We start from the raw sequence: 14,445 nt of genomic DNA, 5'->3' as shown, positions 1-14,445 counted from the left end.
GGGAACTTAAAAAAAAAACAACATTTGGCTAAGTATGACCGCGCAATTGTCATTCAAAATGGATCAGCGCTGAAAATTGGTCAGGACAGCAGGGGGGTTTAAGTGCCCAGTAAGCAAGTGGTTAATTTCCATGCCAAATATGGATTTCTGTAATAAAGATGTGTGCCCGCTGTGTATACGGCATGGGCGTAAGCAAGTCGCACACATATGAACGGTACTCATTGTAAATTGTGGGGTACAACTTGTGATGCAACTTTTCAGTCCCAAGTGGCCTTAAGCTCTCTTTCCGCTACTGCGAGTTGTTGTGCGACTTGACACATGTGAAGTCGCAGGACAAGTAAAAACACATGCATTTCAATGTTCCCCCATTCTAAATGGTGCAACTCCCAAAAAAAGTTCTTGCACTACTTTGTTCCAACTTCAGCGCGACTTTTTCTCAGATGTTTTGAATTAGTCGCATGACACGGCATTAAGGCTCGGTTTCCACTGTTGCAAGCCCAAGTTGCGTGCTTTTTGCCGCGAGTTTCCCACAACTTTTTGCCAAAACTTGAAGCAATTGCTGTGTATTTTTGAGGTCTATGGACCTCAAGTCGTATGAAAGTGGGACCAAAGTAGTGCAGGGACTACTTTGAAGTTGCTGCGACTTGAAGTCGCAGACATATGAACGGTACTCATTGTAAATCATGGGGTAGAACTTGTGATGCAACTTTTCAGTCCCAAGTGGCATGACAAGTCGCAATAGTGGAAAACAAGCCGAAAAAGTACATTGTAAATCACGCAACTTTTGGGTTGAAATAGTGGAAAGAGAGCATTAGACTAAAGCGGTAATAGGAAGATGCACTGTAAGAATTACTTCTAATTGTAGAAAACCAAACAGGCTCTTGCACTGAATCTAATTTATGGAAGATCTAACTGATTGGCCAGTGTATGGTGACCTTTAAAGATATGAAAACTTGAATTTCTGGTGTTTAAGTCTCATACACACGATGGGACTTTGTACCCCGTGTACGGAGGCCGCTCTGCTCAGTGGGGGATTGCTCCGTCGATCCCCGCTGGGCAGGCAGATGACAGGTCTGTCTCTGCACACTGTGCAGCGACGGACCTGTCAGAGCGCTGCTCTCCTCTATGGGGGATCGGATGATGACGGACCGTAGAGTCCGTCGTCACCCGATCCGATCCGCAGATGGATGGAAAAATAGGTTTTTCCTCCGTTCCACTTTTTAGGATTGGAGTGGGTCGGATGTCAGCAGACACGTCACCGTCACCACTGACATCCGACCCTCCATAGAGGTCTATGGAGTGTCCGTTCAGGTCCGAGGTGGACCTGAAAGGTCCGTCCGTGTGAGGGGGGCCTTAGGCCCCTTTCACACTGGGGCAGTGCGGGCGGCAGCGTTAAAACTGCGCTATTTTTTGCGCTGCTTTACTGGCGGTATTTGGCCGCTAGCGGTTTTAACCCCCGCTAGCGGCCCGAAAAGGGGTTAAATCCGCCCGCAAAACGCCACCGCAGCGGCGTTTTGGCGGCGGCATAGCCGCACTTTCCCATTGATTTCAATGGGCAGGAGCGGTTTATACACCGCTCCAAAGATGCTGCTAGCAGGACTTTTTTTAGGCCCCTTTCACACTGGGGCGTTTTTAGGTGCTACAGCACTAAAAATAGCGCCTGAAAAACGCAGCTCCATTCACTCCAATGAGGGCTTTTACACTGGAGTGGTGCGCTGGCAGAGCATCACAAAAAGTCCTGCCAGCAGCTTCTTTGGAGCGGTGAACTCATTGCTCCTCCCCATTAAAATCAATGGGGCAGCGCTGTGATACTGCCGGCAAAATGCCGTTCCAGCGGCATTTTGCGGGCGGATTTAACCCATTTTTGGCTGCTAGCAGAGGGGTTAAAACTGCCCCGCTAGCAGCCGAATAACGCAGCTAAAACGACAGTAAAGCGGCGCTAGAAATAGCGCCGCTTTACCGCAGACGCCCCCCGCCCCAGTGTGAAAAGGGCCTTAGGTTCTATTCACACTAATGCGTTTTTTGATGCATTTTGCAGAAATGCATGGGAATTTTTTAACATCCTAGGGAACATGTTCACATCAATGCATTTTTGTGCCTCTGTGTTTTTGGAAAGGGTCGGGGACTTTTTTCCCGCAAAATGCAGCGTTTTGCTTGTAATAGATTTCAATGGACCAGCATCCAAAACGCAAGTACCGCATTTTTACCGCGATTTGTTTTTTTTTATTTCTTTTTTTTTTACACTGTATATAGCTGATTGCTAAGAAGGGGGCTGGGAAACCGTCAACAACCAATGAGTCATCAGCTGTCAGCTGACTTCCCGCTCAATGTAAAAAAAAAAATGCCGGTTAAAAAAAAAAAATTGTGAAAAAAAACAGCGTGGGGTCCCCCCCCAGGTCCATACCAGGCCCTTGGGTCTAGTATGGATTCGGAGGGGACCCCCATGCCCAAAATGTTTTTTTTTTAAATGGCATGGGGGTCCCCTCAAAATTCATACCAGACCCTTATCCGAGCACGCAGCCCGGCAGGTCAGGAAAGGGAGAGGACGAGCGAGCGCCCCCCCCCCCCTGAACCATACCAGGCCGCATGCCCTCAACATGGGAGATGGGTGCTTTGGGGCAGGGGGGGGGCTCTGCGCCCCCCACCCCAAAGCACCTTGCCCTCATGTTGATGGGGACAATCAGGGCAGCCATCAGAAATTTTGGGGCCCCTTACACAGCTTTAGGCCTGGACCCCCCCGGGGCCTGATTACCAACATTCCCCAGGGCCTGCCCACTGGCCGTCCCACCGAATCCGCCCACATTGTGGAGACTGGAGGAATGGATAGATGGATGGTGCTGGGCGTGGATGAGGATACATTGTGGAGACTGGAGGGATGGATGGATGATGCTGTGTGTGGATGTAGATAGACAGGGCCTGTGCAAGGAATTTTGTCTACTTTGGCGAGTATGCATTTTGGTGTCCCCCAACTGTCCTCCTACCAACCTCTACCATCCACAATGCAAACCCCCACTCCAATGCAGTACAGTGTCATTATACAATACAGACTGATCTTATACACTGACACCGTACTGTACATTATATGCAGACCAGTCTGTAACCTGCTGACACTTACGTACAGAGTGCAGGGTTCAGGAAAGTGTGAGGTACAGAGTGCAGGATTCTGGAGTGCGTTGTGTACAGGAAGGTGGGTTCTGGCGTGCGTTGTGTACAGGAAGGTGGGTTCTGGCGTGCGTTGTGTACAGGAAGGTGGGTCCTGGCGTGCGTTGTGTACAGGAAGGTGGGTTCTGGCGTGCGTTGTGTACAGGAAGGTGGGTTCTGGCGTGTGTTGTGTACAGGAAGGTGGGTCCTGGCGTGCGTTGTGTACAGGAAGGTGGGTTCTGGCGTGCGTTGTGTACAGGAAGGTGGGTTCTGGCGTGCGTTGTGTACAGGAAGGTGGGTCCTGGCGTGCATTGTGTACAGGAAGGTGGGTCCTGGCGTGCGTTGTGTACAGGAAGGTGGGTCCTGGCGTGCATTGTGTACAGGAAGGTGGGTCCTGGCATGCGTTGTGTACAGGAAGGTGGGTCCTGGCGTGCGTTGTGTACAGGAAGGTGGGTCCTGGCGTGCGTTGTGTACAGGAAGGTGGGTCCCGGCATGCGTTGTGTACAGGAAGGTGGGTCCTGGCGTGCGTTGTGTACAGGAAGGTGGGTTCTGGTGTGCGTTATGTACAGGGAGGTGGGTTCTGGTGTATGTTATGTACAGGAAGGTGGGTTCTGGCGTGCGTTGTGTACAGGAAGGTGGGTCCTGGCGTGCGTTGTGTACAGGAAGGTGGGTTCTGGTGTGCGTTATGTACAGGGAGGTGGGTTCTGGTGTATGTTATGTACAGGAAGGTGGGTTCTGGCGTGCGTTGTGTACAGGAAGGTGGGTTCTGGTGTATGTTATGTACAGGAAGGTGGGTTCTGGCATGCGTTGTGTACAAGAAGGTGGGTTCTGGCGTGCGCTATGAACAGGAAGGTGGGTTCTGGCGTGCGTTATGTACAGGATGGAGGGTTCTGGAGTGCGTTATGTACAGGAAGGTGGGTTCTGGTGTGCGTTATGTACAGGAAGGTGGGTTCTGGTGTATGTTATGTACAGGAAGGTGGGTTCTGGCGTGCGTTGTGTACAGGGAGGTGGGTTCTGGCGTGCGTTGTGTACAGGAAGGTGGGTTCTGGCGTGCGTTGTGTACAGGAAGGTGGGTCCTGGCGTGCGTTGTGTACAGGAAGGTGGGTTCTGGTGTGCGTTATGTACAGGGAGGTGGGTTCTGGTGTATGTTATGTACAGGAAGGTGGGTTCTGGCGTGCGTTGTGTACAGGAAGGTGGGTTCTGGTGTATGTTATGTACAGGAAGGTGGGTTCTGGCATGCGTTGTGTACAAGAAGGTGGGTTCTGGCGTGCGCTATGAACAGGAAGGTGGGTTCTGGCGTGCGTTATGTACAGGATGGAGGGTTCTGGAGTGCGTTATGTACAGGAAGGTGGGTTCTGGTGTGCGTTATGTACAGGAAGGTGGGTTCTGGTGTATGTTATGTACAGGAAGGTGGGTTCTGGCGTGCGTTGTGTACAGGGAGGTGGGTTCTGGCGTGCGTTGTGTACAGGAAGGTGGGTCCTGGCGTGCGTTGTGTACAGGAAGGTGGGTCCTGGCGTGCGTTGTGTACAGGAAGGTGGGTCCCGGCATGCGTTGTGTACAGGAAGGTGGGTCCTGGCGTGCGTTGTGTACAGGAAGGTGGGTTCTGGTGTGCGTTATGTACAGGGAGGTAGGTTCTGGTGTATGTTATGTACAGGAAGGTGGGTTCTGGCGTGCGTTGTGTACAGGAAGGTGGGTCCTGGCGGGCGTTGTGTACAGGAAGGTGGGTTCTGGTGTGCGTTATGTACAGGGAGGTGGGTTCTGGTGTATGTTATGTACAGGAAGGTGGGTTCTGGCGTGCGTTGTGTACAGGAAGGTGGGTTCTGGTGTATGTTATGTACAGGAAGGTGGGTTCTGGCATGCGTTGTGTACAAGAAGGTGGGTTCTGGCGTGCGCTATGAACAGGAAGGTGGGTTCTGGCGTGCGTTATGTACAGGATGGAGGGTTCTGGAGTGCGTTATGTACAGGAAGGTGGGTTCTGGTGTGCGTTATGTACAGGAAGGTGGGTTCTGGTGTATGTTATGTACAGGAAGGTGGGTTCTGGCGTGCGTTGTGTACAGGGAGGTGGGTTCTGGCGTGCGTTGTGTACAGGAAGGTGGGTTCTGGCGTGCGTTGTGTACAGGATGGAGGGTTCTGGTGTATGTTATGTACAGGATGGAGGGTTCTGGTGTGTTATGTACAGGATGAAGGGTTCTGGTGTATGTTATCTACAGGATGGAGGGTTCTGGTGTATGTTATGTACAGGATGGAGGGTTCTGGTGTGCGTTATGTACAGGATGGAGGGTTCTGGTGTATGTTATGTACAGGATGGAGGGTTCTGGAGTGCGTTATGTACAGGATGGAGGGTTCTGGTGTATTTTATGTACAGGGTTCAAGAGAACACTAGGTACAGAGTCCATTCATCCATGTACATCCCAATACTGCACCTCTCCTCCACTGCTAATAACCTCTGCAATACACACACCTCTCCTCTCCCCACATCTTCCCATCCCTCAAAGCTCCACCATCCTCCACATGATTTTGTAAAACTACTTTTCTGTAAACTCCTTTTCAGCTTCTGAACTCCCGACCAGATAGGAGATAAGGATTGTGGTGCAGAGCAGGGAGGCTGTTGAAGGAGCTGTGGGAGAGCTGCTCTACCACCACTTTCAATGAATGCAGAAACTGAAAGCTGAAAAAACCTGCCTTGGTACCTTTTCCCCAGCCAGCAATGTACGAATGCCTCTTCCCCTATACACTGGTTGCTTGACAAAGGGGGATGGTCTGAGTAGTAGTCCCACCCATACCCGACATCACAGCTCTCATCTGACAGGTGAAGTCTCTAGTCCAAGCTGCACAGTGGACATCCAGTTGGCTTGCTCGCCCATCCCATTCCCTGGCTGTGCTGGATGTTATATCAGCAACAGAATGTGTATGCTCCCCTCTCCCTCTCTGTAGCAGGGGAAGGGGGGGGCAGCCAGGCGGGCCCCTTGGGATGCTCGGGCCCCTTACAGGAGTACTGCCTCTACCCCCCTGATGGCAGTCCTGGGGACAAGAACCTCTTCCGACAACCCTTGCCCGGTGGTTGTCGGGGTCTGCGGGCGGAGGGCTTATCGGAAACTGGAAGCCCCCTTTAACAAGGGGGCCCCCAGATCCTGGCCCCCCCTGTGTGAATGAGTAAGGGGTACATTGTAACCCCTACCCATTCACCTGTAAAAAAAGTAATGTAGTGTTAAAAAATACAAGGGCCTGGTATGGACCGGGGGGGGGGGGGGGGCCTAGGCTGTTTTTTTTCTCAATTTTTTTTTTTAGCCGGCATTTTTTTTTTTTTACATTGAGCGGGAAGTCAGCTGATCTCATCGGTTGTTAAGGACGCGGCGGCCAGCTTCCTGGCCCCCTCTTTAGCAACTGGCTATATACAGTGTAAAAAAAAAAACGCAAATTGCAGAAAAATCGCGGTAAAACGCCGGTCCAAAAATGCGGCAAACACCGCAGAAAACACTGCAGAAACACTTACTGTCCTGCTAGCGCACTGCTCCAGTGTGAAAGCCCGATTCACACTGGAGTGAATAGAGCCAATTCTTTGGGGCGTTTTTCAGGCGCTATTTTTAGTGCTATAGCATCTGAAAAATGCCCCAGTGTGACACGGACGGCTATTCTGCCACAGTTAAAAGCATGTTTTTTTTTCTGTGAAATTTAAGACTCCAGGCACTGCAATCAGCTGCATTGGTACAGTGTGATTAGCTGCGGTTGCGTTTAGCTGCGGTTTGAGATTTCCATAGCAACCCGACAGGGTACCGACTGTATTGAATGGGGATCTGACTTGGATCCCCGCCTATGCCCGGCACTGTTTGGTATGAATCTTGAGGGGGAACTCCACGCCAAATTTTAAATAAAAAACCGGCATGGGTTCCCCCACAGGGGCATACCAGGCCCTTCGGTCCGGTATGGATTTTAAGGGGAACCCCCTACGCCGAAAAACGGCATGGGGTCCCCCCCTCAAAATCCATACCAGACCCTTATCGGCTCCTCCGCTAGCAAAAGAGCGGCAAAAGAGCAGAAGATAGCAGAGGAGCCCGGCAGAAGACCCGGAGAGCACGGAGAACAGGTCGAACAATGGGAGAAAAGGCCGGGGACAGTGGAGAAGAACTGGAGAGACCCCCGAAGTCGGAAGAAGACCCCGAAGTCGGAAGAAGACCCCTGAAGCCGGAAGAAGACTCCCCCCCGGAGCTGTCTAATAAATTACTTTAGAAACCTGTGCAGTGTGTTTTTTTTATTGGCACTTTTTCCCTAGGGGAATGGGTAGGGGTACCATGTACCCCATACTCATTCACATAAGGTGGGGGCCGGGATCTGGGGGCCCCCATCTTAAAGGGGGCTCATGGATTCCGATAAGCCCCCCACCCGCAGACCCCGACAACCAAAGGGTTGGGGGGGGGGCGCTCGCTCGTCCCCACCCCCTTTACTGACCGGCCGGGCTGCATGCTCAGATAAGGGTCTGGTATGGATCTGGTGGGGCCCCCGACGCCGTTTTTTCGGCATAGGGGGTTCCCCTTAATATCCATACCAGACCGAAGGGCCTGGCATGCAACCAAAGGGGAACCCATGCCGTTTTTTCTCGCGCTGCTTTGATAGGAAGATGTATTTTTCCTATTGCAGCGAGAAGTACGTCGCCGAGAACCAGCGCGATCCTATTGCGCTGGAAACATTCTCACGTGCAGGTACTCCTGTGTGCGCGCCGGTTCACACGCTGGATTAGGGATCTATCCAGCGCACTAATTAAGGTCTGAACCAGCGCAGTGCATTCATCTTAGTAAATGGCCCCCATTGTTCTCAATACTTTATGACATAAGATAGAGTTGTTACAAACTTTCATTTTCTTTATTTGTTTGTGACATTTTTTTTTTATTATTAACCATACATTTTACACGTTTTAGGTGAAACCTTTGGCAAGATCCATACAGGTAAAGCAAAGCTGTTGTATAAATTCAGTCTATGTACATTTATTGAAATGATCCACCTTTAAATAAAAGTTTGCCTCTGGGTGAACTTGGTCTTTTAATAATGTTTTTTTTTTTATTGATTTATTTATTTATTTATTTATTTATTTATTTACCCAGGTCTGCTGGCAGCCCATCAGCCTGTACTTCTATATAGTTTTATCCTGGGAAGTTCCCTTCTTATACTCCTCGTCCTTCTGGCTTGGATTAAGAACAAATAGATCTTCAGGAAAAACCCAGACAGCTTTCTTTCCTTCTGTCTCCATCCCTCTTTCTTTCTTTCTTTCTTTCTTTCTTTCTTTCTTATTTTCTTTCTCTTCCTTCCTTCCTTCCTTCCTTCCTTCCTTCCTTCCTTCCTTCCTTTCTTTCTTTCTTTCTTTCTTTCTTTCTTTCTTTCTTTCTTTCTTTCTTCTTTCTCTTCCTTCCTTCCTTCCTTCCTTCCTTCCTTCCTTCCTTCCTTCCTTCCTTCCTTCCTTCCTTCCTTCCTTCCTTCCTTCCTTCTTTCTTTCTTTCTTTCTTTCTTTTCTTTCTTTCTTTCTTTCTTTCTTTCTTTCTTTCTTTCTTTCTTTCTGTCTCCATCCCTCTTTCCTTCCATCCTTTGTTTCTTTTCTTTCTTTCTTTCTTTCTTTCTTTTCTTTCTTTCTTTCTTTCTTTCTTTCTTTCTTTCTTTCTTTCTTTCTTTCTTTCTTTCTTTCTTTCTTTCTTTCTTTCTTTCTTTCTTTCTTTCTTTCTTTCTTTTCTTTTCTCTTTCTTCCTTTCTTTCCTTCCATCTTTTCTTTCTTTCTCTTTCTTTCTTTCCTTTCTTTCTTTCTTTCTTTTTTTTCTTTCTTTCTTTTCTTTCTTTTCATCCATCCTTCCTTCCTTCCTTCCTTCCTTCCTTCCTTCCTTCCTTCATTTCTTTTCTCTTTCTTCCTTTCTTTCCTTCCATCTCTTCTTTCTTTCTTTCTTTCTTTCTTTCTTTCTTTCTTTCTTTCTTTCTTTCTTTCTTTCATTTCTTTCTTTCTTTCTTTCTTTCTTTCATCCTTTGTTTCTTTTCTGTCTTTCATTCTTTTCTTTCTATCCTTCCATCTTTTCTTTCTTCCTTCCTTCCTTTCTTTCCTTCTTTCCTTTTTTCTTTCCCTTTCTTTCTTTTTTTTTTTTCTTCCTTCCTCTTTCTTTCTTTCCTTCCATCTTTCTTTCTCTTTCTTTCCTTCTGTCTCCATCCCTAGGTCTAGAGCCGCCTCTGTATACTGGGATTATACAATCATTGAGGCGCCTTCCAAAAAGGATTTATAAATACTGTGAATAACGGCCACATGTTATAAACCTGCTGTATGTGGATGATAACAATGTATGAAAAACGGGAAAAAGTGTATAGGAAGTGAATGTGCCAATTGGCAATGAATCACCAAACAAAGAAAAGGACTTGTGCATCTCAGCTGATCTTCACAACATTTTTTTTATTTTTCTAAGTGCTCTTAGATAATTAAAGATGAAATCTGATTTGTTGGAATATTTCAGTTTGTTCCTCGTCTCCATCATTTGTTCTTTGTACGGCAAATGTAAATTATGATTAATAAAAAGAATATTGGGTGGGTGAACCTGTTTTTACCATTCTGGCACAATCACCTATAATAATGCAATGGAAAGAGAAAGATTTCCCATGAATCTCCTATACAGGGGGTTCATGGGAGATGGGAATTTTAGGGTGACCAGATACTAATATTTACTCAAAATTGATCCATATAAAATCAATACTTTATTTTTATACATAACATTTTAAAACAGTAGAGGGAACAAATCTTCTCAAATGGGGTATATTTTGTTTCACATTTTTGACATACAGTACACAAGTACATCGGGATGAATCCCAGAAGATGTATGGGTCTGGATCAAAGCGTTTCACCTAAAAAAAGGGCCTCTTCAGGATCCACATCTCAAATATTTTTTACAAAAAAATAAAAAAAACAGTAGCTGGTAAGCAACAAAAAATAGAATATCAGTACAAAAAAATCAATATACTGTACCTTGCTTTGATTCTGGTAGAGACATCCCCAAAAAGACTTGCAGCTGTAATTGCAGAGAAAGGTGGTTCTACAAAGTATTGAATACAAATGCACACCACACTTTTCACAGATTTATTTGTAAAAAAAATGTGAAAACAATTGATCAATTTCCTTCCATTTCACAATTATGTGCCACTTTGTGTTGGCCTATCACCTAAAAACCTAATAAAATACATTTTTGGTTGTAACATGACAAAATGTGGAAAATTTCAAGGGGTATGAATACTTTTTCAAGGCACTGTATTGCAGTAAGGTCGACCAGTTTCCACCCATTGCAGTAAGGTCATCCAGTTTCCAACCACTGCATTAAGGTCGAACAGTTTCCACCAATTGTAGTAAGGTCAACCAGTTTCCACCCATTGCCATAAAGTTGACTAGTTTCTACCAATTGCAGTACGGTTGACCAGTTTTTACCCATTGCAGTAAGGTCAACCAGTTTCCACCCATTGCAGTAAGGTCAACCAGTTTCCACCCATTGCAGTAAGGTCAACCAGTTTCCACTCATTGCAGTAAGGTCAACCAGTTTCCACCCATTGCAGTAAGGTCAACCAGTTTCCACCCATTGCAGTAAGGTCAACCAGTTTCCACCTATTGCAGTAAGGTTGATCAGTTTCCACCCATTGCAGTAAGGTCCACCAGTTTTCACCCATTGCGGTAAGGTCAAACAGTTTCCACCCATTGCAGTAAGGTCAACCAGTTTCCACCCATTGCCATAAAGTTGACTAGTTTCTACCAATTGCAGTACGGTTGACCAGTTTTTACCCATTGCAGTAAGGTCAACCAGTTTCCACCCATTGCAGTAAGGTCAACCAGTTTCCACCCATTGCAGTAAGGTCAACCAGTTTCCACTCATTGCAGTAAGGTCAACCAGTTTCCACCCATTGCAGTAAGGTCAACCAGTTTCCACCCATTGCAGTAAGGTCAACCAGTTTCCACCCATTGCAGTAAGGTTGATCAGTTTCCACCCATTGCAGTAAGGTCCACCAGTTTTCACCCATTGCGGTAAGGTCAAACAGTTTCCACCCATTGCAGAAAGGTTGACCAGTTTCCACCCATTGCAATAAGATCAACCAGTTTCCACCCCATTGCAATAAGGTCAACAAGTTTCCCCTATTGCAGTAAGGTCAATCAGTTTCCACCCATTGCAGTAAAGTTGGCAAGTTTCCACCCATTGCAGCAAGGAGATCGTTCCACCATGGATTCCACTGTGAATGTGCCAGATTGGGCAGTAGGGAGGGGCAAACGGTTCAGCCCAAGCATTAGTTTGGGCCGAACATTTGCTTGTTTGGCCGTTCGTCTAATACCCAAATTTATCGAGTGTTCACCCAAAGATTTGACAAATTAGGGAGCAGTGTACACTGGTTGTTAAGGATCGGGGCCAGGAAGCCAGCCGCGGCGCCCTCAACAACCGATGAGTCATCAGCTGTCAATGGGTTTCCCCGCTGACAGCTGAACAATAAAAAAAAAGTGCTGGTTAAAATGAAAAGAAAGAAAAAAACAGCGTGCGCCCCCCCCCCAGTCCATACCAGGCCCTTCGAGTCTGGTATGGATTTGGAGGGAGCCCCATGCGAATATGTAAAACAAATAAAACAGTGTGGGCTCCCCCAAAATCCATACTGGACCCTCATCCGGGCATGTAGCCCGGCAGGTCAGCAAGGGGGGGGGGGAGACGAGCGAGCGCTCCCTCTCCTGAACCATACCTGGCCCCATGCCCTTAACATGGGGGGTGCTTTGGGTCGGGGGGGGGCTCTGTGGAATAATCTTGAGAAAGTTTAATTTGTTTAAAAACGTTTTAATTGTCTTGAACAAATGGGGAAGGAGTATTAGATTATGTATTAAACCTCCCCTCCAGCCTTCCCTTTAGTCCAGCACAGTTGTACCGGCTCCTCCCCTGGACTGAAACGGCTTCCTCTGATTTCACTGCACACTGTGAGCTTTTCACCATGTGCATTAGAAGCCACAGCAAGTCAGATAGTGCCCACCTTATTGTCTGGCGGAGGTACACCGGATTTTCTATTACTTTCAGTCTTGGAGACAATGGTCAAATAAATAAGGCAAATGTCCCCATCGCGGGCACAGGAATAAAAACATTAAAGGTATTTTAACCCTCACCACTCCATCCAAAACAAGAAAAAAGTTTTGGCTATACATACACTCTGAGTGTGTTAAAACAACTCCCCCCCCCCTAGAATGATGCTGAATGTGAAGGTTCCCCTGGAGGCTTCACAAAAAAAGCTTAGATAAAAATAATGGGTGGCGGCAAAAGTAAACTTCAGGCACTGAACTTCAGGCACAAAAAAAATGAATTGCAAAATATTCCTCTATTACCACAAAGGATATATATCCTATTTTCTGTGCAGAAAAATGTCTTTACAAACCCAGATATCACCTTGTAAAAGTAGCAGTGACATCATCACTGAGCTCTATACAGTATAGCCTGTAGCAGTGACATCATCACTGAGCTCTATACAGTATAGCCTGTGCAGACAGCAAAGCTGTAGGAGAGGCTCAGAGATTCCACCCTCTACAGGCAGAAAATGACAGGAGGGGGCGGAGACAAGACCAGTCACCCTGCACAAGGAGAGATAGCAGAGCAGTGGGAGGGGCCCAACAGGCTCCACCCACTACAAGCTGCCTGCAGAAAACTGCTGGAGGGGGCGGAGATAACACCAGTCACCCTGCACAAAGAGATAGCAGAGCAGTGGGAGGGGCCAACAGGCTCCACCCATTACAGGCTGCCTGCAAAAAAACTGTTAGAGGGGGCGGAGACAAGACCAGTCACCCTGCACAAGGAGAGAGAGCAGAGCTGTGGGAGGGGCCCATCAGGCTCCACCCATTACAGGCTGCCTGCAGAAAACGGCTGGAGGGGGCGGAGATAAGACCAGTCACTCTGCACAAGGAGAGAGAGCAGAGCAGTGGGAGGAGCCCAGCAGGCTCCACCCACTACAGGCTGCCTGCAGAAAACTGCTGGAGGGGGCGGAGACAAGACCAGTCACCCTGCACAAGGAGAGAGAGCAGAGCTGTGGGAGGGGCCCAGCAGGCTCCTCCCATTACAGGCTGCCTGCAGAAAACTACTGGAGGGGGCGTAGACAAGACCAGTCACCCTGCACAAGGAGAGAGAGCAGAGCTGTGGGAGGGGCCCAGCAGGCCCCTCCCATTACAGGCTGCCTGCAGAAAACTACTGGAGGGGGCGTAGACAAGACCAGTCACTCTGCACAAGGAGAGAGAGCAGAGCTGTGGGAGGGGCTCATCAGGCTCCACCCATTACAGGCTGCCTGCAGAAAACTGCTGGAGGGGGCGGAGACAAGACCAGTCACCCTGCACAAGGAGAGAGGACAGCAGTGATCAGTCTTTATTACAGGAAGTCTCACACTGGATTACTGCACAGATCTGGAAGAAATACACATAACCAATGGATGTAGACCATATTTAGTTATCCCCGAGTTCAGTTAATGCTTTAAAGGGTAACTCCACTTTTGTATGAAAAAAATAGCAAATAAAAAAAAATATAGCGTATATAATCTCTTTACAAGTCATATTGTAATTGAATGTTATTAAAAATTCCCTTTCCTTTTCAATCTGCAGCTGCTGTAATTTTATGTAAAATGCAATATGGCCACCTGGAGGCGCTCTGTACACAGATGATGTACAGAGCCCCCCACAGAAATGTCATTTCCTGCTTGTGTGATTGGCTCACTGATTTTCCCAGAAGTCTGCACCAAGATACAAGTCAGATTTTGGGCATCCCCTGCAACAAAAATGTCATTTTTGGTGAGACACTCCCAAAGGGAAATCATGTCTAAAGTGACGCAGACCCTTCCACTCTCCTCATTAGAGGAATTGATTACTGATTGATAATTATAAAGTCACTCCCATTTACATTCACTGTGCACATGAATACAGAGAAACAAACGGCTATTTCTTCAGAATAACAAAAGATAGGAATCTGCTACAAAGTTTGTTACAATCCACACAATGTACAGAGATCACCCAGAGGGAAGAGGGGTTTTTTTCTCAGCAAAAGTGGATTTAGACTGGCCATACATTATACAATTTTCCTTCAGATGTACCAAAACCATGTAATATGAGGTCAGACCTAAACCCTTTCATGCCTAAGTCTATTTCTGACATTTGGTGTTTACAAGTTAAAATCCGTATTTTTTGCTAGAAAATTACTTAGAACCCCCAAACATTATATATATATATATATATATATATATATATATATATATATATATATATATATATTTTTTTTTTTTAGCAAAGAATCGAGAGAATAAAAT

The 14,445-nt window shown here is 47.0% G+C and overlaps 1 protein-coding gene across 1 annotated transcript in view; it reads left to right on the top strand.

Moving 5' to 3' along the window:
- Window positions 1–8,377, top strand: part of LOC141110340 (uncharacterized) — a 113,284-nt gene extending 104,907 nt beyond the window's left edge. Inside the window, exons 5-6 of the mRNA XM_073601642.1 lie at window positions 8,055–8,081; window positions 8,238–8,377. Coding sequence (XP_073457743.1) covers window positions 8,055–8,081; window positions 8,238–8,338 — 128 coding nt within the window. The 3' untranslated portion in view covers window positions 8,339–8,377. The remainder of the gene's footprint in view (window positions 1–8,054; window positions 8,082–8,237) is intronic.
- Window positions 8,378–14,445: the final 6,068 nt, after the last annotated feature.

The sequence above is a fragment of the Aquarana catesbeiana genome, linkage group LG10 (genome assembly GCF_042186555.1).
Source record: "Aquarana catesbeiana isolate 2022-GZ linkage group LG10, ASM4218655v1, whole genome shotgun sequence".
Classification (NCBI taxonomy): Eukaryota; Metazoa; Chordata; class Amphibia; order Anura; family Ranidae; genus Aquarana; species Aquarana catesbeiana.
The sequence above is the reverse complement of the archived record's forward strand: the minus strand, read 5'-3'. Positions and strand labels throughout refer to the sequence as shown.